This window comes from Siniperca chuatsi, linkage group LG3 (assembly GCF_020085105.1).
Source record: "Siniperca chuatsi isolate FFG_IHB_CAS linkage group LG3, ASM2008510v1, whole genome shotgun sequence".
NCBI lineage: Eukaryota > Metazoa > Chordata > Actinopteri > Centrarchiformes > Sinipercidae > Siniperca > Siniperca chuatsi.
In genome coordinates, this window is record NC_058044.1 from 26264752 (window position 1) to 26292745 (window position 27994).

Below are 27994 nucleotides of genomic sequence, written 5' to 3' on the forward strand. Positions count from 1 at the left end.
CTCTCTCTCTCTCTCTCATTCTCCATGTATGACTACAGTATGCGTCCCTCTCGCTCTCTCTTTGTATGTTTCTCTATGTCGCTATGTCTCTCCTATTTGTCTCCTTACTTTCTGTTTTCTTTTTTGTGTCTGTCTGCATTGGTCAATCTGCCTCTTTGTATCAGTTTCTCTTCTAACAAACACACACACACACACACACACATACACACCACCCTCTCTATTTCCCTGCCTGTCAGTCTGTCACAGCCAGAGGACTGGTTTAGCAGGCGGGGTTCAGCTGGGCTCCACAAACACATGGCTCTCAATCTGCCTTCTTGTGTGTGCTGGAATGGTATTTCTTTTTCTATGCTGTTCATGCTTTTTATTTAATCTTCCTTTAATTTTATGTACACGTTTAAAGAAAGTCAAATATTTTTACACTTATACATATGGACGAGGCAGACATCATACTGTATAAGGCCTTATGTGTTTCTTTTTTGTAGTGAACTTTGTATCTAGACTAGCAAATTTCAGCCGCTTGGATCATTTGAAATGTCTTCATTGTCACATATAACCTTCAAAAACATATACAATTAGGTAACGCTGGAGGTATTAAAGCAATGACGTGCCATCTAAAATTCTGCTTCTCCTCAGAAGACACTGTCTTTTTCTAAACAATATGAATAAATGTGAGTTTGAATGTATCCATAAGAGACAGTGTTGGCAATTTGCTCCTCTCTGTCTCTGAAGTGAAATTGAATTATAGATCAAGAACCCCTTGTGTGCACTAAAAACAGAACTCTCCAACTCAAACAAAGCCTGCTCCTTCTTCTACTACGCCCATTTCTATCTGATCAGCACCATTCATTCCACCACTTAGACGGGAATCTAATTAGACCAGAATATCAACATTAAAACACATATCTGCCCCCCACCCTCTCTCTCTCTCTCTCTCTCTCTTTGTTTCTCTGCTCTTCCCTACAGCTGGTGAGAGTATGGTCTGTGGCTGCCCCTCCCCCAGCATTTAAACAAGCCAATAAGAGAGCACGTCAGCAAAATAACCCCCCCACACACACACCATCCCTCGTTTTCCCTTACCACCCCATCCATTCCCAACCCCATCCCCAGAGCCCCTCTACACCCCATCCCCCTTTCCTACCACCCCTAACCCACTTACTCATCCTGCCTCCACCCTCCCACACACCCACGAGACTTCCCCACCCTCTGTACTTTCTCACCCGTGCTCACCCTACTTAGTAACTGCTCCCTAGTCTTCTTCCCCTTCCTCTCACTCTACTTCCCACTCACCCTTTTTCCTGGACACCCTTTCTTCAAACTCCTTCATTACACCCACTCGCCATTTCCCTTATCTGAATCTCTGCCGCTCCCCTTCCTTCCCCCACCTTTCTCTCTCCTCCCTCCCTCTCTCTCTTCTCTCTCTTCTGTGGCCTTATCTTATGAATATCGGTAGCACACTGGGTGAAAAATTGATCCTCCCCGCCTGTCTGTGGACGCTGCCACAGCGCATTAGCCTGTGTGTGAATGTGTGTGTGTGTGTGTGTGTGTGTGGAGGCTTGCTGCTTTGTGGGGGAGAGGGAGGGGGGGGGGGTGGAAGGGATATTTGCATATCATCAAAGTAGGGAAAGGGAGTGTAATGAGGAGAGAATGCATGTGTGTCGGGTGTATGTGTGTATTAGGAGTGGTGTTGATGGGTTGAGTGTGTGTGAAATGAGAGAACAAGACCAAGGGAATAGGGTATGGGAGGTGAGATGGACTGGGATGGGTTTAGGTGTGTGTGGGAGAGAGAGAACGAGGACAGACAGACAGGCAGAAATCATATGCATATATCCTTCACATGCCATCCACCACACCCCTCACACACAGAGGATGCATAGAATATCAACACTACACTACACTATAGTTTATCATACTGGCCATATCCTTGACCCTTGACACAACAGCCCTTAAATGGTTCGACAGAAAAGTGTTATGCTCTCTCTAGCTTCATTAGCCTAATCGCTAGATACAAATAGCCATATTCCAACACATTTCACTATTGTAAGAACATATGGAGCTCAATTGGTTTGTGCGGGGATGAAGACACACTTACAAACCTGTTCTATCCGTGAGAATTTTGGCTCAGGTCGCACGAGCAGACTCTCCTCCTTCAGCCTTCATGGCAAAAATTGAATTAGGCCAATTTATTGCAGACGTGGGCTAAATAAACCTCTTTTATCACTCATTATTTTGTTGCTGTCTCCCTGTCTACTTTTCTAACCCCAGTAAAATGGTATGCAACTTTTGCAAACACAGCGAATATTTATTTTTAAAGCGAACTTTCGGCTCCAGAGGAAACAGCTGCAACGGGTAGGCTTGGTATTTGTAAATAAATATTTTAAAGCCCCTTTTTGCCTGCCTCTGTGCTATCCACAGCTTCTGATATAACAGGGGACATAATCGATTACCGATCCCCAACACGTTCATATTGCCAGTAAACTCGTGTTTTTATAGTAAAGCGAATGAAAACAAATCACATTTAACACTTTTAAATGTTGTTTCGTGTGCTTTTGTTCTCTGTGAATATGTGGGAAAGGTGTATGCTTAGAACAACTACAAACGCTTTCTGTTTTCCGGTATCGCTTGGGCAGGCCTGGTGAAATCCGACTTAAGCGTTGACGGTCTGTCACATTTCACGCTGACACCAAGCGAACACAGGGCGCATACACACACACACACACACACGCTCTCATACATTCACATACACATACACACACACTCACACGCAGAGCTCACCATATTATCGACAGATCCGAGTCAAGAGTACAGTTGAGGAGAGCACATTGAAGGTGAGTTGTTGTAAAAAAAACTATTCTGGGCAGGGGAATGAGACCGGGATTCACTGGTAGACTCAGAGGCGGGGTCATTCCTTAAGATCGTGTTAATTTTAGCCGTGGTTCGTTCTTTGTAATTTTATGTTGACCACTTTTTTTTTTATCTTTCTCTGTGCGCTTTGCTGTTTGCCCCTTTCCAGTTGGGAAACATTACCAGGTCACCGTAACTCAGTGAAATCATCCCGGATAAGTTTTATTGAAGCCTTTTCGTTTTGTTACTATTAACCAAGTAATTTAAAGGGATTCGAGGCGTGGGTGGCTAGCTACGGGATGTTTTTTCTGTGTTGGTCGGTGGAGGAGGAGGGGTTGGTATGGCTTGCCAAGCTAGCGAACGGCGTTACGCAGACTGGTTAAACAAGTTTAAATGGTTGTTAAAGTGGACAAAGTTGCCTTAAACTCAGTTCGAGGGTAAATGCGGTTATGAGAAAGCGACCGGATATGCTAACACGGTTGTTGTACGATTAGAATAAATGTAATAAAGCGTTTACCACAGTGTGCTATGCCCCCCCAACGTTAGCCTCCTGTGAGCTAGCGAGCCGTGGTCGTACTCGCTGCTCGGTTGTTATGAACTAAACGTCGCTGGTGAACCATTAGCGTTGCCGTCCTGTAGAAGTAGCTTCATATTTTTTTTTAACCTAAATTACCGACCTCTGGCCACAGTTGTGTTTAATTAAAAACGCGATATCGAACAGACAACGTCGTGTAGTTGATGAACCAGTTTGGGGAATCACGCTGTGTTTGTGTTCAGTAGCTAGCGTTACTTGGACAAACTTGAGAAAAGTAGGGACCTGAAAGTTAAAACACACACATGCTTGTCAAAATAAGCAGTGGCGGTCAACATTAGGTGTTTGTGTAAACAGTTTAATCTGGTGAATGTTTTGACTTGCAGTCTAACACTGAGTGTCCCACAGCTCAGTTTAACTGTTAGCCACTCAACAACTTTGTATTTTTAAACAGTGACTGAAGGCTTCTTCTGTGAGAGGAAACGAGAGGAAAAACGCAGAAAAAAAGAAACAGAGGAAATCCCCCGAAAGGAAATGCCAATCGCAGCCGCTGGACAGCCAACGACTCAGGAGCCTAGAGTTTGCCCCCGGCTGCCCTCCACCCCGGAGCCTGTCCCTAAAGGGGCTGATTTATTCGACGAGGCGGGGGCGGCGGAGTCGGCGGAGCGAACAGAGTACGGGGGCGCGGAGGGGGGCAGGGGACTCGGGGGCTATAGTTACAGCCAGAGCGGCGCTAGGGGCTTTGTACAGCCCGGATCCATCAACGGCTCTCCGCCGCAGTCCCCAGCCGCGTCCTCCTCTTTTCTCTTCCACCCTCTTCACCCCCACCAAATGACCATGGAGCCCCCAAGGACTCGATCGCGTTCTCGGTCTGGATATTACCAGCAGTACGGTGGTGGGAATGGCAACGGAATTACCGGCAGCGGAGTCATGGGATCTAACCATCACCAACACCACCACCATCAGCAGCAGCAACTACTACATCCACAGCAGCAGCACGGTGCCGGTTGCGCACCACTTGGAGCTCACAGCAACCACTCGGAGAACCAGCCGCGAGCCCCAGGAAGTAACGTCTCTCCCGGCATTCAGAGGCTGTCCTCGGTTCCCGGAGCGCACCGCATCCCGGCGGCAGGTAAATGCCCCCACTTGTCATTGTCACTGACTGTGTATGTGATAGTGTACCCTCGGCCAAGAGAGGTAGAGGAATCGCACGTTTTATTAGACATTGTTTTTACATAAGCACCAAGTTGAAGTGATAGAAGTCGAGGTGTTTAATACCTTGGGGAGGTTTTTAGAGGCAAATTGCGAGGAGGGGGGGTGTCCTGGGGTTGGCATGACAAAAGTGTCTGTGCATGTGTGAACACATTTGTTTGTATTCTAATTAGATGGGGTGTTTTCTGTGCTTGCCACAGAGCTGCAGTGTGGATGTGGTGCACAGTTAGCACATACAGAAGGTAAATGAACAACAGCAGTCTGTGGTGTGGACTGGGGTAGCCTCAAGCTTATTGAACTGCTGTGCATAGTTAGTTACCCAGACTGTGTCTCTTAAGGCACTGTGGCATGTCTACTTTTAGTCAACTACACAAATATTGATGTAGCTAGGTAACAAGCCTTACAGTGTGTACAGGCTAATCTTGGTCTAAACTAGGCATGATCAATTCTTCTAAGACTCTCACAGGTATGTTGAGTGAAAATTAAATATATTTATGTAGTGACACTCATGTTCATTGTAAATACAGTCTTGTATAGCTCAGTGGATAGATGGCAGTAACTGGTGAAGATACAGGTTTGTTTTCACATACTAAAATCATGGTACAGTAAATCCTCACCTGGTGTAGTACTTTGGACAAGAGAGTCAGCTAAATGACAAAATAGGACGTGTCATATTAAATGAAAGAGGATGGCCATGGCCGCTATCTTGGTAAGCCGTGCGTTGATATTTGTGCTTCACTGCAAAGCAAAACTTAGTGAGTTTGTGTGGACTCGTGCTGGGTGTAGAATACATGTGAGGGCACTCACACAGCCAATGCAGTGCAGTGAACCACATAACATAGAAACAGCACAGCTAGAGTTTCACATTCAGTGAGGAGGGGTCCCTCCTCTGTTGCTCTTCCTGGGGGTTCTTAATTTTTTTTCCCCTGCTAAAAGGTTTTTTTGGGGGTCAGTTTTCCTTATCCAAACCGAGGGTCTAAGGACAGAGGGTGTTGTATGCTGTACACATTGTAAAGCCCCTTGAGGCAAATTGAGATTTGTGATATTGGGCTATATAAATAAAATTGACTTGATTTGGCTATGGGGAAGCTTTTCTTTCAGCACACCATACAGGCTTCTCAGGTTAGGAAACTGCGTGGTTGGTAGTTGTCTCCTGTGGTGCTTTGTAGTGGTAATTTCTCAATGAAACAAGTTGAAAAGCTAAAAGACAGAATTGATTTTACATTTCCTTATGTATAAATCATGAGACTGTTTTATAAAACAAAATTAGAATTATTGACAATTTAAGGGCTAACTGAAAGGAGGTGTTTAAGAGGAATTTCTTATATAGTTGCTTATCCAAAACCTTCCAGTGAATGGTTTGCTTTGCCCTGAGCAGAATACTCATACTGATTCTACATGTTGGGATAACTTAACATGCTCTCAAAAGACTAACAACCCAGTCATTCCTCTCATTGAGCAACCCACGATGTAGCTAACCCTGGGACAGAATGAGTTGAAGGGGAAATTAATCTGATTTTAGTATAAAAGCACAAAACAATATTCTTCCAGTCCGAATTCCACACTTACAGCACCGAAAGTCTGTCTTACCTGACACCTTTTTTTTTTTTTTTTTTTTTTTTTTTTTTTTTTTTTTTTTTTTTAAAAAAAACAAGTGCCTGCATATGTGTACATGAGAGACTGAGCAATGTGTATGTGGACTGGAATTATCTGTCTGTGAGAGTAAGAAAAAAACAGCTGAACACACATAAACAAACACAGGCCCCTTCTGGACTCCCAGCCTGTAGGTTGTCTAGAAATGCATGTGTTATTATAAGTCTAGCTTTGTATAGGCTTGCTGGGTTAGAGGAAAATCAAGCTCTGTGTTTGTATGTTTGTGTTAGAATGAGAGACGACGAAGAACGGAGGCAAATGATAGGAAAAATGAATAAAAATACAGCTCTGTGTGTCAAGTCACACTGCATCACCACAGAAGGTGAACTAGTCTTCGTCAGAGTTTATCGGTCTGCTGTGACCTACGACCCATACTCTGTGTTAGTAGCTTGGCTATGACATGTATGATAGCACAAATCAATGGATAGAATGACTGTATTGTATTTCCACCCAAATGGATTTCGATCTAGAGGGGGAGGCACTGGCTAGACATTCTATAGACACTCACTCATTATCTGGATTAATTTCAGTTAGACCTGAAATGCATAGCACACAAAAGAAAAGTAATTAGGAAAGAATACAGGTGTGTGTATGTGTACACATTTTGTATTTGTACAAGTAGCAGAAATTATAAAATCTGGCTGTAGCAAAAGTCCAAAAACAAAAATGGATATGCTTCATTTAGTAGCTTTGTAGAGCTTCCAAAGTAAAGCCGTTGCTTTGTTTTGAAAACAAAACATACAGCTTCTAATATAATAATATAATTTTTTTTTTTTTGTGCTATTTACATTGTTAACTTAGCCAAAGGAAGCCTTGGGCTAATTTATACTTGAATATTCTCTTACACAAGTGAAGCAGCTGGTTAGCTGGACCTTTCCCAACACTACACACCTTTTTATTAGACTTTTTTTCCATTCCCAGAATGGGTCCTGCTTGTTGGGAGAGAGCGAGAGAGAAGGAGCAATACTTAATCCATTCTTCCCGTTCTAGTCACCTGCGTTGGGCATGAAAGCTAATGATATCCTGCACTCTTCATCCCCCCCGCCCCCTCTGCTCCTTGTAGTCTATATCTTTTGGCCCCTTTTCCCCCTTTGTGCCTTGTTCTTTCATGCTTGTTTTATACAATTTGTAGTGCTCACATTTTTTCTTTCCTCTTTTTGATGTTCTATCTCATGTACTGTTCGCTTACCATGTCAGGAAATGAACATGTGTTACGAGTTAAAAGACTCCTGAGAAGCCATGTCTGCAAAATTGAGACTCAAGGTACAAAAGAGAAGCACAGAAAATGTAGAAATACTTAAGCAAAAGTGCTCACCAAATGCTTAAAACTGCTGCCAAATTGGTCCAAGTGGATAAAAACATCCTCTGTAACGGTTGATATCCTATCCTCATTCTGACCCACCTCTGTCACAGCCTGTCCTCTCTTAGTTACATTCATTTCTCCCTCCACTCTGGATCAGTCAACCCTTTCCGTACCCCTCCGGTCCATTTTCTCTGGCCTCCTCCCCCACATTTGTCTAATGGAGGGATCGTTTTAATAGACTGTCCAAAGCAGAAGAGGGGGTAGACACTCCTGTCACTCTTACCCCTCCACTCCACTCCTATCCTCTCCATCCTTCTGTCTGCAACAGAAGTGGAAACATGCACTCTGGTTTTTAATTTTTTTTTTTTTTTAACTTTCCTTTGTCTTGTCGCCTGGGCAACCCCTTCTGGTTTGAAGAGAAACTCTTTCACTTGGATTGACCAAGTAGCAGGGTTTCCCTGCTACTTGGTCAATCCAAATAAACAGCAAAGCAAGCCACTTTGGTCAGCAAGAGAAGATCCCGGGGGTAGAGGACAGTGACTTCAAATTAGCTTTAAATCCAAGGGATGGGCTCTGATCTTGTTTGGAAAAAAAGATGTACTTCTAAGAGGTAGTGGGAGGGAGAATACCAAAGGTCACTAAAAAGGTTAATATAGGGAGGGTGGTGAGAGTGCAAAAAACTGAACTAGAAAAGAGAGGAGAGTCACTTATAGATATAGATAGCAAATATAGGAGTTGATGTAGGGAGGAAGTTTAGTGCATGAGATTTAGGAAGGTCTGGTGCAGAGAGAGAGGATGAGGAAAGAAAGATGATTAGACTGAAGCACAGGAGAAATGGCAAAAGGAGGATGTGAACACGGGGTGTCATAACTGTATGCAAAACACTGAGAGGAAGCATGCTTCATAGGCAGCAGTTGAGTGTGCAACCTGGGAGGAGGCGTGGCTGCTGTGACTGGAAAAAGGCACTGGAAATTGGCTGGGAGCAAGTTGAGGCACAGTAGAGAGCAGGAGAGATGGCTGAAGTCGAGACCAGAGGCAGTAAGTTTGTGAGTGTAGGTAAAGGTATGTGTGAGAAAGGCATGAATGAATGTTGAGTGAGTTAAGAAGGGAGGGAGGGAGAAGTTGTTTGCTCCTGCTGTTTGCATGTTAGCCTCCTATCCCTGTTGATATAACTAGGAATGTCCAGCAGGTTTGTGGCTTGGTTGTGTCATGGGTGCAAATCCATGTTTTCCAAAGTTCACTGTTTGTAGTTCAGAATGAGGATGTCTTCAGGCAGCTGAATTTGTGTTGTTTTGTAGCTCTCTCTCTCTCTCACTGACTGAACTGGAAACTTCGTATTATTAGTATCTATGGCGGGACTGCCGTTAACGCCTTTCATCAAGTAAATCCAACGTAAAGATGAGTCGGTTCTCACCAGCCTTGGATACCAACAATTCTACTCTAACTCCTTGTATTTTATCCCCCAGTTGCTTTTGTAAGAACTCTGTGTCTCAACAGTTTGTCAGCATCTTCAGTTTTTGCTTGGCATTTCAACATAACCCCTGTCTGTGTCCTTCCCTGTTTCCACCTCTTGTCCTCTTTCTGCCTCTATTGTAACTGTTATGCAAATTGAGTTGGCACTGCACATATACATGGCCTGAGTACCCCACTGCAAGTATGTGTAGATGTTGATTTGAGGTAGTAAATAAGTTTATGAGTGTTTTGTACAACTTGTAATTGCAAGAAAACATCCTTTGGTGTATTTTGGCAAAACAAGGACTGTTTAGGACATAGCCTATTGACAATACAGACGGGCAGCAGAGAGGTAGAACATGCAGGAATGCTTTGAGAAGTTTCAATAAGATTTCTTTGAATGACAAGTTTCTTTTAGATACCCTTTTTTCTGTTGTGCAAATGTGCCACATTTCAAGTCTACAGGGGTAGTATTTGATACTCAAAGGTTATATTTTGGGTGGACTTATGATCTTGTTTTTATTGGACATTCACAAAGAGAAAAGAGACTCATTTATTTAGCCACTCCATTAGAAGTCTATTTGGACTAGGAGACTGACACTTCTCAGCATATGAAATTATCATATGCTTTTTGCATTTTAAGTCAGGTATAAGATATTGTCTGTGGAGCTTGCACATGTATTATTACTGTGGTATTAATGCCTACTATGTATGTATGCATTAGTTTCACCCAAGAAATCAAAATTGTCAAGCAAGCATCAATGTGTTGGTGTTCGTTACTTAATGGGCATCAAAAATTGCCCATACTTTCTATACGGACATTGATCCTGGGCCTATAAATTGTGTGTTGGTTGCCCCAAAGACACAGAACAAGTACATTTCATACAAGCTATTTCCATTTAGCTTCTCAGAATGTAGTTTCAATGAGTTGATAGCTCAGTTTGTGGTGATAGTGTTTTAGATTTATGATGGAAGAAGAGAATTAAGTCATCTGTCTATTACTTTCTCTCCCCTAACACTCCCTCTCAGCTGGTTTCTGTCTTCCACTGGGGGGTAAGGAGGAGAGGGAGACTGTGAGGACAGATGGAGGAGTGAGACAGTTAAGGAGTGTGAAGGAGTGGTTAGCTCAGTGCATGTTCACGTCCCCCTACTGACCGTGTGTGTATGTGCACACGCCTTGTTTAGTTGCTGCCTGGGTGGGCTGGGAGCAGTAACAGCACTGTCAGAGACATATGCATCCATACAGAATGATGGATGTAGGAGCTTTTTTCTTTTGCTGCACTAAGAAGAAGTTGACAGAAGTGAAAGCAAGATAGCAAAGGTAGATGGCATGTATACTAATGTGTTTTAGTAGGAACATTTCACTGAAATATCAACCAGTAGGAATACTCTAATCGGCTAATAGACTATACACGGTGGAGCTGTTATTGGCGGTGAAACTGTATGGGACTCACAATGCAGTCAGACAGGTATTTTCATTGAGCTACTAGTGTGTATTGAGCCTGGATAGCTACTATACACTACTTTTAAACATTCTTTTCTAAATTAAAACATTTTGAAGGACTATTATTTGATGTAGAAGTGTTTTTGTATATCTGCAGTGTAAGCGTTAGGATCAGTAAGTGTCTCTTGCTGCACAGCCTCTCAGTTTTGTGACAAAATAACAAGATCACAAGATGTAATGGGTTAATTTTAGGCGTTGCCAAAGACAGCTGTTATACTTCCACTATGAGTCTCAAAAATAAATTTTGCGATCCTCCACACACAGGGTCTTTTTTTAAAGTGAGGAATATATGAAAGATCTCCTGAATTTAAGAATATGCAAATATTTTTCATAAAGTGTAACTGCTGGACACAAGATGTCTCGTATTTAACTGAAAAGTCCATTCTCAGTGCATGTGCACTGGAGATTTCAGCTTGCCACATCCCACTTGTGAACTGCATACCTGATCATGCTTGATTTCTTGATAACTAGTTGTGATGTCACAAAATCATCCTTGTTTGTACACCTCCTAAACTTAGATCTAAGGTGAGAGAGAAACTTTCCCCTGCAGCAGATAATTGTGAAAACAGGCATCTATTGTAATACTACACTTCCTAATACTTTGAAAGAATCATGGTTATGAAGCAAACCATTGTATACTTATATACTGGGGTTGAAAACAGCTTTTGTTTCTGTTTCTTTGTTTCCAGTGCATTCTCATTTTGACCAAAGCAGTACTGCCACCTATACACACAAATAACTTCATGGTCAAGTATGTTGAGTGCGAACATCTGCGCATGTTCTATGGGATGTAGAAGCACTTTTCAGACTTGAGAAGAAGTGCAGGATGGAGGAGCAACCTGAAGGACTGCAGCGGCAACAGAAAGGAAGATAATAAGAAAGATAATGAGGAAGGAGAGAACAATAAATAGATGGAGGAGGACAATGAAGTGGGCGAGAGGTAGAAACATTCCCATTTCTATATACAACACACACACACACTCGCTATCAGGCCCGTAGGAAAGCAGTGTTAGGCAGGTAATGGCTGGGCAGGCGTTAATGCCGCCTATTTTAAGCCTGTATGCCAGATTGTTACTCGACTCTGCTTTGCGCGAGGGTGTGAAGTGTGCTGTGACATGTGTTCAGGAGGCGGGGTGATGTGAGAGGTGCGTATATGTGTGTGTGTGTTTGCGTTACACATAGGCTCAGCTGAAATTGTCTTTACCTTCTGTATATGTTAGGTAAATTGGTACAGGTTCTGCAGCAGTTAACAAGGTTTCTGTCCATTTTCCCATTTGTTACTGTTGAGCTGGTGATTTGTTAAGTAGCCGAAGCCTGTCATTTATCTATCATCTTATCTATCCAACCATCCTTTCTGTTCACCCACTTTCCCCTGTGTTTTTCTGTTTTGGCACAAGAAAGGAAGATGTAGTTTAATAGAGTGAGACTGCAAGAGAGAGGGTGATGGAGATCATGGGCAGAGACGGTGCGATAGGAAAAGCAAGGAAATGTGGATGCTGTGAGATAAAGCAGCAGGAATATATGGGAGAGAGACAGGCCGGCAGATAGGGAAATAGATCGGTGGCAGGGAGGGATGGTGATGAAGTGATGGGAGAGTGTGAGGAGGAGGAGGATGTGTGAGGAGGGTGGCTGAGCTGGGGGGGTGTGGGGTGTGTGTGTGGAGGTGGAGGAAATGGATAGAAATAGCTGATGCACTCTGAGGCTTACAGAAAATCAATAGCAGTCAAGAGGGGAAGCCACAACCCCCACCCTGCTCTCTCTCCCTCTCTGACTGCTCCCTCGCCCTCTACTGCTCGCTCCCCCTCCAGTCGTCTTCCTTATGTTTTTTCCTCCACTCTTTATCTGTTCCCATCTCCCTTTCCTCCTCCGTGCTCATTCTTCTTCTGTACCACCACTTTGCCTTCTTCTTGGCCCCCACATTCTCTTCCACGACCGTTTCTCTCCTATCACGCTCCCTCTTCATCCTCTCCTCCCATCACTGTTGTGCTGGCCTTGTCTTTCACCCTCTTTCCAAGACATCCTCTTTTCTTCTGCAGGCGTCCATTTTATTTATTTATTTTTTTTACTTTCCAAAACAAACATCTGAAGTCAATGACAATTTTCTGCAGCCACTGGGAAGGTCTGGTTGGGTGTGAAAATAGGAATGGTTTTACTTCAGTACAACTTTCAAAGTCTAGATGGTAGAGTGTGGTGTGCTATTTTTGTGCTGCTTGTAAAGTAGTACTCTTGTGTTTTTAGTACTTTAAGTCAAAATATTTCATATTGTCTGGTTAATAATTCACTATTAACATACATACTCATTATAGTATGGTGCCATTTATTCGTACAAAAGCAACAGAATCTTCTTGTGTTATTTTTATCTTCTTGCCAACCACCATAATAAGTTTTTTGTTATTGTAATTGTCAAAAGAAATGTAACATTACTTGCACTCTTATCTGTCATTGCTTATGACTGCTTCCTGCTCACAATCACACCCCTCTCTATGACGGACACTATCTCAACCCAACTTTACGTTTAGATAGCTCAGAAAATTACAGCTTGGTCTAGCTCAGTCTGTTGTTAAAGCATGCACAGACCTTCTAAGTCCACCATTCTTAGGAAAGTGAAAAAATGTCACTTTGAGAAAGATATTTTCACTTCTAGTGAAATGAACAGAATTTGCACAGTTCAATGTAGTGGTATAAGGTAAAGGTTAAAAATCTTCAAATAGTTACTGTAAATGAAACCTGTCCATAACAAATATGTTTGTAAGGCTTATGATGGTTTAAGGTTGTACATGTCCATTTTGGATGTGCTTCTTTTCTTTACCTAAAAGTGCAGGTTTTCCTAAATCCCACTGTTTCAAATTGACAAACGAGTGTTTTATTGAATTTAAGCCCTGAATTCTCTCCTCCACTCATCTTCTTTTCTTTCATTCTATTCACTATTTTCCACCAACATTTGCAACATTGACATCGACTCTGCCTACAGTGTGCCCTGTGTGTGTGTGTGTGTGTGTGTGTGTGTGTGTGTGTGTGTGTAAGTCTCCAGTATCTTTCTCGATGAGAGGGAGTGTGTGAATGTGTGGTCTGTGCTGAGCTACTGGTCGCAGTGTGTTCATGCACACAGTCCTACTCTGGTTCTTGCTCAAGGCTCACTGATGCGATGCACAGTATCTGTTCTGCTTCTTGAGCTGTGCTGCTGTCTCAAGGTCCAACTTCAACTTTTTTTCTGTTAACTCTAGAATTAGACTAAGATTACACAAATACTAACAATAATAATACATATAGATCTCAACATTGACCCTGTCTCGGCAGTGGAGTGGTGGCTCATACACTGTATATATGACAAATGAAAGGACCTTGTGCTGTGCAGAATCCCTGTCTGTACAAATGAAGTCTTACATGAGAAAATCTTTCATATTGAAGTATTTTAAAGTTTGTATTATTCAATAAATCGCCTATATTAGCATTTTCTAAAATTTCCTAGATGTAGGAGAAGAAATTACTGTGTCCACACACTGAAATTCATACTGCAATCCTACTATTCAACTTTCCTTTTGCTCCTAAGTGCAGAAACTAATTTGTGCGGTCTGTGCTGTGTGTAGTCTGAGTCCAACAGTGGACATGATGTCATCGAAACATTTTAAACCTGTTCTGTAGCGTCTTTATAGAGTGACTCCATCTCAATGACTCGTCTCTGACTCAATTTACCGGAGTCTGACAATGTGCAAGTGAGACCATATTTAGGGAGGGAGCTGGATTTTTGCTTATTGTGATCGGTGAATGAGTGTCGTACAGAAGAGCGCAATGCAGCCGGCGAGTCCCATGAATGCTTCACCGGTACTCCGTCCCAAATCATCTCGGTGAAAATAGCCTTTTAGCCAGTTTTCACTACACTAATGTAAGCTTTACTAACCGCAACCTTTTCAATCCATTTATTTTGCCTGCTCTAGGGATTGGAGTATGAAATGCTTTTTTAAGGATTGAAGAATTCAGTTGTGAAAATCTCACTCTGCCTGCCTCTTCTTTCTCTTTCTCTCCCCCTCTCTTCTTTGTCGTCAATCACAGCTTTTCTTCAAAGAGGGAGGCTGTGAGCAGGAAAAATCCCACAAACAAACAGCCGAGAGGTGAAAAATACTCTTTTTAAAAGGCTTTTTTGCATCTGTTCCCTTCTACTTTAGCTTTCTTCATCTCTATCGTAAAGGTAGCCTTGTCTGGAGTGCCCTTGGGAGTGCTTACCCTTGGTGTGTATACCACTGCCACCATCTGTGGTGAGGACGTCCCCAGCTAAAGACGTGTCCATGAAAAAAGGGAAAAACAAAAGCCAGAATAAATAGAACAGACAATAAAAAGATGAAAGGATTGTGGAAAAACAAAAGAGTAAAAGTCTTAGCTGTGATGCAAGCGGCGGTATCATCAGAAAGCTTCTCTAATCCAGGATTACTGTGTTTTATTTGTGTGTGTGTGTGTGTGTGTGTGTGTGTACCTACATATACTGCCTCTGAGACAAGAGTATGGGTTCCAGTTACTTTTGTGCTGTACACACGGTCAGCACCCCTTCTCACAAACATGTTGTCATTGTTTTTTGCTGTTGTGTATTAAATCCAGGTTGCCCGAGAACAATAACAACAACAACAGGATTAAATGTACTGTATGTAGATAAACGGGGGTCTCCCCACAGTGCCTGAGTACAATGGTGCTATCAATTTCAACAAAAGCTATAACTAACACGTTTTGTATATTGTAAAATAATACACAATACACTGGTAATTACGACAGTAGCACATGTGAGTCAAATGCATTCAGACTCATGCAGAGCAGGACAGCACTTTGAGTGTAAGGATCTATACGAGTGCCAGTGCTCATCTGTAAATATGGGATAGTGTAGAAAAATGACTTAATGATTTGGCTGACAGTATACTTAAAACAAAATTAAATTTTTATGGCTTTTTTGAACTGCTGCAGCAATTAAATGCTGTCATGCTCACCACACTTTAGAGATTTAGGCGATGTCTCACTGTGTGACCTTGTGTTATATTCTGCTCTTACCTTCTCTGTGTAGGAGCCTCGGGCGGGTCCTACCACTGCCACCCAGATCATGCATATGGAGAGGAGAGTGATAAGGTAAGCCACACCTTTTTTACATACTCATGTTCATACAAACATAAGAAATATAGGGATGTTTTTAAGTTACTCACCGTTGTGCAACCTGATTGAGATAATCATCTATGACTCAGTATTAAAGACATCTTCTCTGTGCTGACGCTGGGTGAAGGACTGAGATGCAGACACACTTACGCTCCCCTAGTGAACTCATAGTTGTCTCAGAGAGTAGGAGGCTGTGTTGTAGCCAGTAAATATGACTGGATTTACTTTGGTTTTGGTGCTGCCGTGGTCATGAACTCTTGTATGCTTTCTTGAACGTTGATATTCCACATCACAATGCATGATAGTCATGGGTTACATTTTAATAAGATTTCGTTCAATGAAAAGTTCTTGAGAAGTAATTGTCTACTACAGATGAAGCAACATGAAACACTGCTGGTCAGTACAGCTTTCCACTTGGTTATAAAGACACGCAGGTACGTTCTGATCCACACATTTTATTCACTTGTTCAGAATTTTGTCATTTAGAATAATTTTTATTGTACAACTTTTAAGCATTAAAGTGAAAGTGAGACATTTATTATTTTAATGAAATGTATTCACATTCATCTAATTGTAAAATACACCCAACAAATGAAAGGGAATTTGGGCTGAAATAACTAAGTGAAAAACTTCTACAGCTTTTTTCCATATCTTTTTCAGTGGCGGAGCTTTTGGTTAAAGCTTTAGCTCAGAGTAACACTTGATGTTGTTCACTATGTCATGCTGTCAGGCTGTTAATCATGTTTGTTGTGTATACACTTTTAAAAGTAGTACCCCCTTGAGAAACTCAAACATAGCACAGTTTGCAAAGTGCAACTCTGTTTTACATTTCACAAATGCTGAAGTACGTTTATACGGTATACATTATCTAAGTGTAGAGAGCGTTCAGCAGCTTAAGCCTGTGGCAAGTATGCCCCACAAGGATGGAGAAATGTAAAGTGTGCTTGTTTGTTTTTTAAGCACATTCCTTATGGGCAGTTGTGCTCACATTGTTCCATGTTTTTCTTTCATTTCATTTGATTGAAAGGACTTTGTAGGAGCTGACCATGCTTTTAAGTAATCAGCTGATGGCCAGTTGTGGAAAGGTTTTGTTTTATCAGCTTACTGGATGATACATCCATACACCCCTCATATCTACAATGTCTACACTAAGCGTATAGTTTTCCTTTTCCGTTGAGGGTGCTTATTATATATTAGAAACTATAAACTTAAATTCATAATGGAAACATTTTTACATATTGTATATTTTCAACATAGTGTAATTAGTAAAAACCCACCGGAGTATACAAGTGTACTTCAGTAAATGATAGTCATCGTCACAAGTGAAGGTCTGTGTAAAAAGCAAGCAGATGAAGCAGAAAAACAGCGAAAAAGGAGTAGAGGGGAGGCAGGATGCTGAGGAAGGTGTTGCAGAAAGCTTGGAGGGAGAGAGGGAAGGGAGGGGAGGCCAAAAACAGGGAGGGGGTATTGCTAATGATTTCACCTCCAGCTGTGGGACTTGGTTGGAGTGAGAGAAGGGAAAGGAGGGGAAGAAGCGAGGGGGAGGAAGGGAGGAACAGTGGCAGAGGAAACAAAATGGGCTTTGAAATCTTGTTGATGGAAAGAAAATAAGTGGGGGAGGGAGAAGTGTTTGAGTGTTAGTGGAAGCATGTCTGCAAATATTAATGAATCTGTAAAGGCAAATGACCATATTTACTCAGTGTGCACATTCATGCACAATTTGTAGGGCATGCATGCTGGAAAAGAGAAACCTGCGCTCAGTTGTATTTCTTAGGTGTGTATTTTCATGCACTCTGTGGACCTGTCTTTATTTTGGTTCTCAGTAATGGCAGCAAAGCCACAACAGCTGCTGGCCACAGTTACAGTGTGTGTGTGTGTGTGTGTGTGTGCACACGCGAGAATAGATGCATGCACATCCCAAATGTGGACATAGTGAAATAGAACGTGGTAGGGTGTGTCTGTACTCGTGCTTCAGGATATCTGCCCAACCCGGTGTGTATGTGTGTGTGGTCCCAACACTGTGAGCACTGCAGAATGTGCGGTAATATCATCCACAGAGCAGTTCACAATGTTTTTGGGTCATGCTGGGAGTCACTGTCTGTTGTCTGCCTATATATATATGTGTGTGTGTGTGTGCGCGCACATAAGCACTCTATTAGAACATAAGGCCACTTTAAGGCATATTGCTTGAAAACACACACGCACACACACACTCCTTTGTCTGACACCACTCCCCTCCCACTAACGCGGGTAGACAGGCCCATCAAACTTTCATACTAATGGGCAATAGTCTGCATGTGTTAAGATAGACAGGGGACACACACACACACACACACACACACACACACACACACACACACACACACACTAAGAACTTCTTGTCTTGTCCCCTCAGATTTCAGGCCGGGGTCTCGGACAGGACAGACAGACAGAAGAAAAAGGGGGAGAGAGGAAGAGGGGACTGTAGAGGGGTTCAGCTTATCTGATGGAAGGAAAGGGGGGTGATGGGAGGAGGGTGGGGAGTGTGTGAGGAGGGAATATGTCAGGCTTGGGATGGAGGAGGCTGGCTTAGATATGAAAATGGGCACAGTAGATGTCCCTAGGGTGGCTGGTAGAGAGGTTGTGGGGTGTCGGGTTGGAAGAGAGGGGGTTGTTGTTGAGAGGAACAGAGAGGTTTGGGGGTGGGGGTGGATCGCTAGTGCCCTCCATCCTGTGTGGAGTGTGCCTTCCATATTACTTTTGATAAAATAACCCATAGGAAGAGATTTTTTTTTTTTTAACAAAGTGACACTTATGCACGGCAGATCTTGAGTATCATAGCGTTACTTGATGATGAACTTATCCTTTAGGTCTTCAGAAATGTAAGACTACTTTTATTTTATTGTTACAGACTTGAATCTGACAAAGTACTTTTGTCTCTGACGTTAGTTATGTGGACTCTGAGAGTTCTTAACTTCACCTCGTGGTATAAATACTACCCCAAACATATCGCCTTTAAAACATTTCTAAACTATGAAGGACTCATCCCACACTTTGTCTAATCTTAACGTCCAGGCTTTCTTTATTCCCTGTGAAAGAGGAATGTTTTTTTGTGTTTTGATAGCTAGCATCAGTTCATTCAAATTCATAAGAATAGTATGTCTATTTCTTTTTTTTTTTTTTTTTTTTTTTTAAGGGGTGCACCATATGGATTTTTTTTCAGCCAATACCAAAAACTACCTGCTTCTCATGGAAGACAAGATTTTTGTATTTTATACATTGTCCTTCAATACATCTTTGTTGCGATGACAAACTTTCAGGTGACTTTGTTGTGTTAAAAATGGAAGACTTTTTCCCTCCTCTCGGAACCCTGGCGGAACATGTATTGCAAATTGCAACCGTGTTGTCTTCCTCTGAAACTGTGAGAAACATCCACACCGGCGATGACATGTTTGGCTCCTGTATAGCTCTACCCAGGTGCAGCAGTTTGACGCCATGAGCGTGACAACAGCTGCTACGCTTGTTAAGTCCATAAAAGCAACGTTGGCTTCGTATTAACGGCTCTATTTATCGGCTATAATATCATTATTGGAATAATACATAATATAAATTTCCCATTATTGACCGATAATTTATTGCCCCGATTAGGTATCGTGCCTCCCTATATTTCTTTTCTCAAGATGGGTTTTAAGTACCCTTGTTTGACGAGAGTAAATTTTCATATTTTGAGTTTAAGCACATACAGTATGAATATTATTGCCTTATTTGAAAATGTTTGAGTCATTCCAACCGCTTTGCCACCACACAATTCAAAATCTGGCTGAACAAAAATGTATTTTGAGTTATGGGAAGGGCCGGTAAGGATGCATTAAGATATAATACAGCTATACAGATATAATACAGGGACAGGCATGCTGATGCACCAGTCGTCTTGGACACAAATGCTCAGGCATGGTAATTTACGTGGCTTATAAAAATACAGGCAGGCACAGACAGACACACTCAAAATCGTGGTGTGTAACTCTTGCTGTGACCTAAATTTGTTCTGTCATTTAGGGTCTGGTGTGGCCTGATGCTCCACCAAGCTTCACCTCTCTTTCATCTCTGCCTGCCTTTTTTCCATTCTGTCTCTATTTCTTTTTCTTCCATTGTCTCTGCTTCTTTCCAGCCCTCTCCTATCATATAGTCCACTCTGGTCAAGACTAACTGGAGTCATTGGTATTGTTTGTCTTTCCCATAAGCTGGTCAAGCTCAGTTCACATCCAGTGCTAGTGAGCGATAGGGCCATGAGTGCACAGTGTGTTTGACCCTACAGTCAAAATACATTTTGTTCAGGTTTGTTGAGTCTGCCTCTAAAGAGCTTCAGAAGGTATTGTTCTTTATAGGCTGTAGAACTCAAACAGTGGCAGCTGCCCATGTGTGAATGTGAATTTGCGCATGTCTGCAGGCGTTTCCATAACTGTGTGTGTGTTTCTGCAGCCTGCTCTCCAGCTGTTTCCTGTTAGCTATCACACTGCTCTCAAGGTTGCTGAGCTGTGTATGCGTGTGTCTGTTTGTGTCTGTTTATGCGTGTGTGTGTGTTAAAAGTCACAGCCGCTGAGTCATTTTATCACACTTTAACAATGTGTCTCTCCCACGAAGAGGGGAGGTGGAAACAGGGATCAGGTAGGTAGAGGGGGGCAAAAATTGTTGAGATGGTAACTATGAGGAAATTGTGTGTGTGTGTGTATGTGTGTGGGGGGGGTCTCTTTAAAGAACTGGTGTGTTCTTCAGAGCACAGCTAAGGTCCGCGTAAGGGAGAATGACTAAGAATTGACACAAGTGTGTGTGTTCTTGCCTCACCAAGTGCCGAGTGTGAGAGTCACTGCTTGACTGTAAGTGAAGTGACTCACAGATGAGTTGATAGGATTGAAACACCCCTTAGTCACTTTAAACCTTGATGACTACATGTTCAGCTACGTCTGTTTTTTGTGTATCACTTTTTTTTTTTTGACTCTACGAGAAAGTATTTGTCAAGCTATCCAGTTGAGGGTGTGCACGTATGAGTCGCACATGGGCCTGTGAGTGCTTGTCTTGCGTTTGCATTTCCTCACTCCAAGAGGAAGTGACTTTGAACTCTCAGGGCCTCAGAGCGCTGGTGGTGTAATATGCTCTCTTTCTCTCTCTCTCTCTCTCTCTCTCTCTCACACTCACACACACACACACACACACACACACACACACACACACACACACACACACACACACAAATGCATATAAGCACATACACACATTCTGGATCATACAGGAAATGCCATGAGTCACAAAGGAACTTAGTGTCTACCCAGTGGTATGGATTGTAGGCCAGAGGGACTGTAAAGCATGGTGAAATTAATTTGATACGAGTGCTATGGGTCACTAACCACAATACCCATCCTTTCTCCCACTCTCCTTTTTTTTTCTTCCTCTTTTTCCTCCTCCGTTTTCCACCCCTCCCTCCGCAGAGTGAGGAAAGCCCCAGTCCAAAGCGCCAGAGGCTGTCCAGTCAGTCTGTCTTGGAACAGCTAACCTCATCTGCCCCCCCACCATCCACCCCATCTCCCCCCATCCGCCCCTGGGAGTCAGGACCCCCAAGTCGGAGACAACCACACCCCCACACACACTACCACCAGGAGAGATGCCTCACTCCTGCTCGGCACAGACGCAGGTAAGGTCGTTTCTTGACTTTCACAACTGAGTTTCACTGTAAAAAAAAAAAAAAAAAAAAAAAAAAAAAAAAGAGGGTCCCAAATGTAAAACTTAACCTCTCTTCCCACCTCCAGCCCGCCAGCAAGGCGTCAGCGCGGCCGTCTCTCCAGACCCACCCGTCACTTGCCTCCCCATCACCACCCCTCCACCCAAGCCCCCGCACCTCGCCTGTCACCATCAGAGCTCCAGGATGAAAACTACCACCGCATTCCCCATCCCACCACACACCAGACATACCCAACTCACACACCCAGCGCCTACGGTCAGCCTCCCACAGCTGGAGGTGGGGGGGCAGGTTTGGAGGAGCCCCGAGCTTTCCACCCCCCTACCTTGTCTCCTCGACTGCTGCACCCGGCTGCTCACCACCACCACCACCATCATCATCAGCAACAGCATCATGCAACGCAACAGCAGCAGGGAGCCATGGTCATGGACTTGCATGAACAGGTCAGTCTACAAATACTTTCAATTCACGTGTGAGACCGCTAGGAGACATTGCATGTGTGTGTGTGTGTGTGAGAGAGGCTGCATATTAACTGTGGTGTGTTTTCTCCTCAGCTGCAGCAGGGCAGTGTACCAGTCTCTTACACAGTGACCCCAGTCCCTCCACACGGTCTCGCAGCGCCTTTGTGTAGCGGCCAGCACCTTCCCCCTACCTGTTCCTCACAACAAGTCCCTACCTGCAGCGTGGTCTTCAGCACTGGACAACACTACCACCCGGTGAGAAGAACACAGCAGTGTGTGGATTTGTTTGTTAATAATAAAAAAAAGCACACTTTGTGCTGTACAGCCTTTCCTACAGCTCAACTAAAGAAAAAGCAAAGTGCTCAAAAGGAAAGTGGAGGGAAAAGTAGCAAAGACCTGCAGAACATTGAATTGTTCATTGTTTAGAGGGGCTTGTTAATCTTCCAGGTCTTGGCTGCCACCTTGTGGCAACATGTGGGACATTACAATCACCACGGTGAGAAAACATGCATTTAAAACCTTTTCTCTTGTTTTTTTCCCTTTCTCTCTCTTCTTATTCACCTTTTTTCCAGATGCTACAGGCATGTTCAATGCAACATTTGCCAGTGCCCTATGCATTTCCGTCACTGCTGTCCAGTGACCCTCAGTTCCTGCTTCCCCACCCACCCCACCTCTCTCACCACCCGCCCCACCTCCCCACACCCGGACAGTTCCTGCCTTTCCAGACGCAACAGCCTCGATCGGTATGTGAATGATTTAGGTTTTTTATAGTTTATCTGGTATTTATCTAATATAAACTTTAATTTAATTTAATTAAAGTCAATTAACTTTAAGCCCAAGAGGGAAACTTGGTCACACAAATCAGTAGACTAAAGCAAAAACATTCAAAAATGTGATTTCTTGTAGAAAAAAAAATACTGAAACTGGTACTTTTAATTAGTGTCGTCATGTCATGCTAGTTTTAACCTGTTTAGAGTTCCTGTTTGGAACATCACCACTGTATCATGCACATTCAAAGGATAGAAGTCATAGAGTAAATTGTTTATTCTCTCTAGGATTTTGTTACTATACATTACAAGAAATAGATACAATTAGTTAGTAAAGGCTGCATCAAAGTTAACTGACACATTTCTAACCTTATGACGGTCCTAGCTGAGTGAAATTAACTGTGATGCCTCTTCCTGTTAAGTTGTCACATCTATAAAACAATATTTTTTTCTTGATTTGAAGTTTTCTTGTGTTTTTTAAATATCGGTCATCACAATGTAGATAATAAATCTATCATATCATTTGCAATTGCTTTTATCATAGTAATTGCCACATACAACTTTAATTGCACCATTAAACCATTAACAAAAATGAAGCCACCAAACATAGATCTCACTCTCAAAATCTGCTAAAGTGTCCTACAAAGCTACTTGTAAACATCCAGTTACTGTCCCACCATAACACCTATTTGGCATTTGTCATGATTGATAACCTAGTGTTTTTTTTTTCTCAGCCCTTACAGAGGATCGAAAATGAGGTTGAGCTCCTGGGAGAGCAGCTTTCTGTAGGTGGAGGCTTCAGCTACGCCCACCATCACCACCACCACCATCACCACCAGCCTCCCTCCACCCTGCCGCCCTCCACACCACTCCAGTTCCTCTCGCACCATGACCCCCTGTCGCAGGAGCTCTTTACAGTGGTGAGTACATTAATTACACAACATCATCGTCGTTTGTTTGGATTATAATATATGATTATGTTAAAATAATGCTTTTACCCTTGGTGGAGTAAATTATTTTCTTCTCTTTGTCCCATTTTTCACAGCCCTATCCCCATTTTATGCCTCGCCGATTCACAAGCCGGCGTTACCGCTCTCAGCAGGCTGTACCCCCATCACCCTACCACCCCAGCTTCCTGCCTTACTTTCTGTAAGTGTTTTTTCACTTCCTCAAGTTTACGTTGGAGCTATACAGGTGAATTTGCTAAAGAACAGAATATGCCTCAGAGACGTAACAAATGCACTCTACTAAACTTTATTTACCCTGTCTTCAACCACGCACAGGTCCATGCTTCCTGTGCCCCCAAATGTGGCCCCCACTATCAGTCTAGAGCTGGATGTGGACGACGGAGAAGTGGAGAACTACGAGGTAGGACAAACACGTCATTCAGCCAGGAATAATGTTATCGCTATGAAATTAACACAAATAAATTCTTTTGTCAACGCGTGCGTACACATATGTACTATGAAATCTATTCGCTCCCTGTTAGTTTCCACACAGTTCATTAATACAGCCATTTTTCTCATGCTCTATTTCCATCGTGAATCTAAACTTTGCCTTTCTGTGCGAAACCTTCAGGCCCTGTTGAACCTTGCAGAACGCCTAGGAGAGGCTAAGCCCCGTGGTCTAACTAAGGCAGATATAGAACAGCTTCCATCGTACAGGTTCAACCCCAACAACCATCAGTCTGAGCAAACAATGTGAGTACCTTTCTGCCTTTTAAAAAAATCTATGTGCAGTGAGGAATCTTTCTGGTAGGTGGCTGTAGGCTTGAGGTGGTATGAATTTGTACAAGACAGTGTTTTAATTAGTACCAACTTTGCTTTGCCTTACAGGTGTGTGGTATGTATGTGTGACTTCGAGTCTCGCCAGCTCCTAAGGGTCTTGCCCTGTAATCATGAGTTCCACGCCAAGTGTGTAGACAAGTGGCTTAAGGTGAGACATTCAGCTCTTTGGATAACTGTAAATGAATCAGCCGCTTTCCACTGCGCCCTTAAAGCCTGGTCACACCAGAACGTGAGACAGCGAAATTCATCCACGTGTCTTCGCAAAGGTGAAGGCAATGCTTACATAGTGACTACTTACAGGACTATTTGGCCAACTACTGTAGATGTTGAGCAAACGGCTAACACATTGGTTTGGTATAGCTATATATTAGCTTGCCATTGGTCAATGGCGGGACTGTGTTGAAATTTGTGAAGATTTACTTTGCTCCTGCAATTAAATCCCCTAATTGCTGGATTCCATAGCAATAAATTGATCTTGCCACAAAATGTTGCTGTTTTAAATGCTGGTGTGACCGGGCCTTTATCTGCTGACTTCTATATGGTTTCAGTATGTATAAAGTTTGAAGCCTTTTTCTGCTGTGGTGTTTGTACTTATTATGTATTGATCTTTTTTATTTTAAAATTTCTTTTAAAATTTTATTTTTACCCGTTTAACCCTCATTTTTCGTTCCTTCCAGGCTAACCGAACCTGTCCTATTTGTCGAGCCGACGCCTCTGAGGTCCAGCGGGATTCTGAGTGACCTCACATCAGCACCCAACACACACAATCCCTGACTTCCTTTTTGGATGCACCAGCCAATCAGTGAACTCTCCTTCTATCATACTCCTCCGCTCACACGTTCTGCCACATAACTGGGACCAGTGCTCCTTATTCCTTCACTCTCTATCCCACAGGACACTGAACAGTAATTCTCACCTGGGATCAGCAACTTTCTACTGACTCATGTTCACTTTATATTTTGGACTATTACGCCCCTACTACTCTGCCTTCTGCTTATGGTTACTCCTTACTATGAATGGCCTTTGAAACACACAGTGTCATGTGCAGGAGGACATATATATATGTGTAATTTTTAAAACTCATTATGAGCCCTTCCAAACTGATGCGACCTGTTCGGTCTTCTAGGTGATGGACAGAGAAAAAAGACTTATTTGAAAAACTTCTGTATAGTTGTACTAACAAACATTTAGGGAGAATTGGCAGTCCAAAGATTATGATCATCTCATTATTATTATTATTATTATGGTTATAATTAAGCAGTCACTTTTACTAGACTCATTATAATTGCAGTTGAGCATTATCAGTCAATTTTAATTTCTGTATGTGTGTTCTTGCATTCCTTGGCGTGAGAGCAGTCTGTATGGGGTAAAAACAGATACTGTACACTGTGTGTCAACGAGTGAGCTACTTTGGAACAGTGAAAAATATACTTTTATTTTCTGTGTCTCTCTGTGTGTGTCAGTCACTCCTCCTGTGGTATTCATACAGTTCATGCGGTACAGTGCATTGACTTCCTTAATCCTGTCTCCCCCCCCCCAACTCTACTCCAGATAGATTTAGACTCACTGGTTGAGGGTCTGGAACTTCAGACCTTTACAGCCAAGACTTGTTCAAAAAGCAAAGTTAAAAATCAAGAGTAGGGCCAGGAACACCTCCAGGGAAGTTAACAGTGCTTTTGTGTCATGTTTCTATCTTTTTTTTTTTTTTTTTTTTTTTTTAAGCCTCACGTCGTTGACAAGCTCTACAACTTTGACTCCATCGCTCCATGTCTGCCCATCTGCATTGCTCTCGTCTCAAACAAGTAAAGGCTTGAGGCTTCTGAAAGACTTTTTTTTTTTGTGATACAGTATGTCCTAACCTAAAGAAAACAGATCAGGACTATTTAACTCTTTCTCGACATATCCACTAAGCTCTCCCCCAAGGCACATTATGTGAATACAGTTGGATACAGAGCTGATGAGGTGGATGCAAAACATTCATTAAAAATGGCACCAAAACATTCATACATAGTGAGCTTACTAGCTTTCTTATGGTAATTAGGGCTTTTGAATACATGTCTATATCTGTCTTGGTACCCAAGCAGCTTTCTGTAACCGTTGGTAGATGTAGATGCAATGTTTTCATGGACATGGAACAAGTTTGAAGAGACTTAAAAGGTCACAGCTAAAATCTACTGTTTCGCCAGACGGTGGATTTAACACTTGAGCACTTTAATACATAGATTTAAGACCTACGTGCTCTTTTCATTCTGAACAAACTGCTGATGAGTTTTCCACAGCCCATGTCTGTATGAGAACAAACATTTTAATGCATTAAAAACATTATCAACTTCCAGTACCTACACTATCCCAATATGTCAATTCCTTTATATTCTTCTCACTGCACATCTGTTTATGTCCAGAGGTTTTGGGGCTTTGTTTCTTACTACTTATCTCTGTAAGGCCTATGTCAGCATGTGAAAATGTAACTCAGAGATGTTCACCTCATGGACAGAGTAGGTATTCTAATGTAATTTATCACTATTTATCACAATTGGTGTTTTGTGTCAAGATGGCAACCTGCCATAGGTCTTATAGAGATTGCCTAGACAGACATTTGGTTTGGGAAGTTCAGCCAGGCACTTGCAGTTTCTTATATCTGAGATGCCTTTTCCAAAGCTTCATTTTCTCCAGGTACAACTTGTATCTATCCAGTGTCACCACATCAGACCAACACGTTTGGTCAAACCTGAGTTTTGTTTTCCAGAAAATGCAAACCAATGTGTATCAGTGTCCAGGAAGAACATCATTTTACAACTCCCCTTCAGTGTTGTCTGTGTATAAAGTCATGTAATATCCATGGGAATGGAGGGAAATTATATTTTCTGTCATCTTTCTTAGTTTTTCTTTGGGGTCAAAGGTCATATTTGTGACTGTACACATCAGTTGTGTCTTAGGATTGTTTTATGTTGGGCAGTTTTTTTTTTTTGTTGCTTGGTACACTAGCAATTACCTCAGTCCCACTATTTATGTCTTTCAGAAAATGGCACAACCAGTATGATTAGTGCTTATCAATTCATTTAGCTAATCTTTTCCATGCAAGTTGTTGGGTTGTTTGAATATTTTTCCCTTAAACTCTATGAAACTGTCATTAAAATGGTGTCATAGTAGTTTAATTATGTATTATATCTGTAACCAAAATCATTTGAAGGCCTGTTATGATGATGAAATTTTTAACAAACATTTGTACATTTTGTATGAGAGTTATTACTAGTAATACTTTTATTAAGTAGTGCAATGATTTTTTTTTTTTTTAATCCCTTACCCCGTCTTTTGGATTTCAAAAGCTGGTTCAATAATAAATGTATAACATCCTCTTATAAAACATTGTTTTCCAGTTATTCTTTCCTCAACTCCTACTTTCCTGTCTTTCAGCTTTTAAAAAATGTAATTCTTGATCTAGAAAATGTCTTCTCCACTGGATTGGTCCTCTTGGTGGCAGTGTAGTTCTGTTATCCAAGACGCATACTCCTTCAGTTGCACCAGCTCACATGACTTCTGACCCCAGTGACCTTTATTTACATCATGCTAAAATCCTTCATTTGTTACTTTTCTTCTCTGCCTGTTAAATCAAGTGCTGACGATATTTGGCAATTCAGCACA

At 42.3% G+C, this 27994-nt stretch overlaps 1 protein-coding gene across 3 annotated transcripts; it reads left to right on the forward strand.

The window, feature by feature from the left end:
* Positions 1-2660: 2660 nt before the first annotated feature.
* rnf38 (ring finger protein 38) lies at positions 2661-27725 on the forward strand. Of its 3 annotated transcripts, none has more exons than XM_044190036.1 (13): positions 2661-2825; positions 3828-4505; positions 15542-15603; positions 21090-21292; positions 21408-21780; positions 21892-22053; positions 22371-22541; positions 23300-23485; positions 23611-23714; positions 23849-23933; positions 24144-24265; positions 24401-24500; positions 25030-27725. In XM_044190036.1, exons 2-13 carry the CDS (start codon positions 3908-3910, stop codon positions 25090-25092), a joined length of 2229 nt encoding a protein of 742 aa, XP_044045971.1. In that variant the 5' UTR covers positions 2661-2825; positions 3828-3907; the 3' UTR covers positions 25093-27725. The 3 variants fall into 3 exon arrangements, with proteins under 3 accessions (XP_044045971.1, XP_044045972.1, XP_044045973.1); XM_044190038.1 differs by lacking the exons at positions 2661-2825; positions 3828-4505 and adding exons at positions 11257-11437; positions 14548-14606; XM_044190037.1 differs by lacking the exons at positions 2661-2825; positions 15542-15603 and having other exon boundaries at positions 4136-4505.
* The last annotated feature ends 269 nt before the right edge of the window (positions 27726-27994 follow it).

Coding starts and splice junctions, on each gene's coding strand:
- rnf38 (XM_044190036.1), top strand. CDS start 3,908: ATGCCAATCGCAGCCGCTGGACAGCCAACGACTCAGGAGCCTAGAGTT. Junction 22,542..23,299: donor AGACGCAACAGCCTCGATCG/GTATGTGAATGA, acceptor TTTTTTTCTCAG/CCCTTACAGAGGATCGAAAA. Junction 24,266..24,400: donor CATCAGTCTGAGCAAACAAT/GTGAGTACCTTT, acceptor TTTGCCTTACAG/GTGTGTGGTATGTATGTGTG.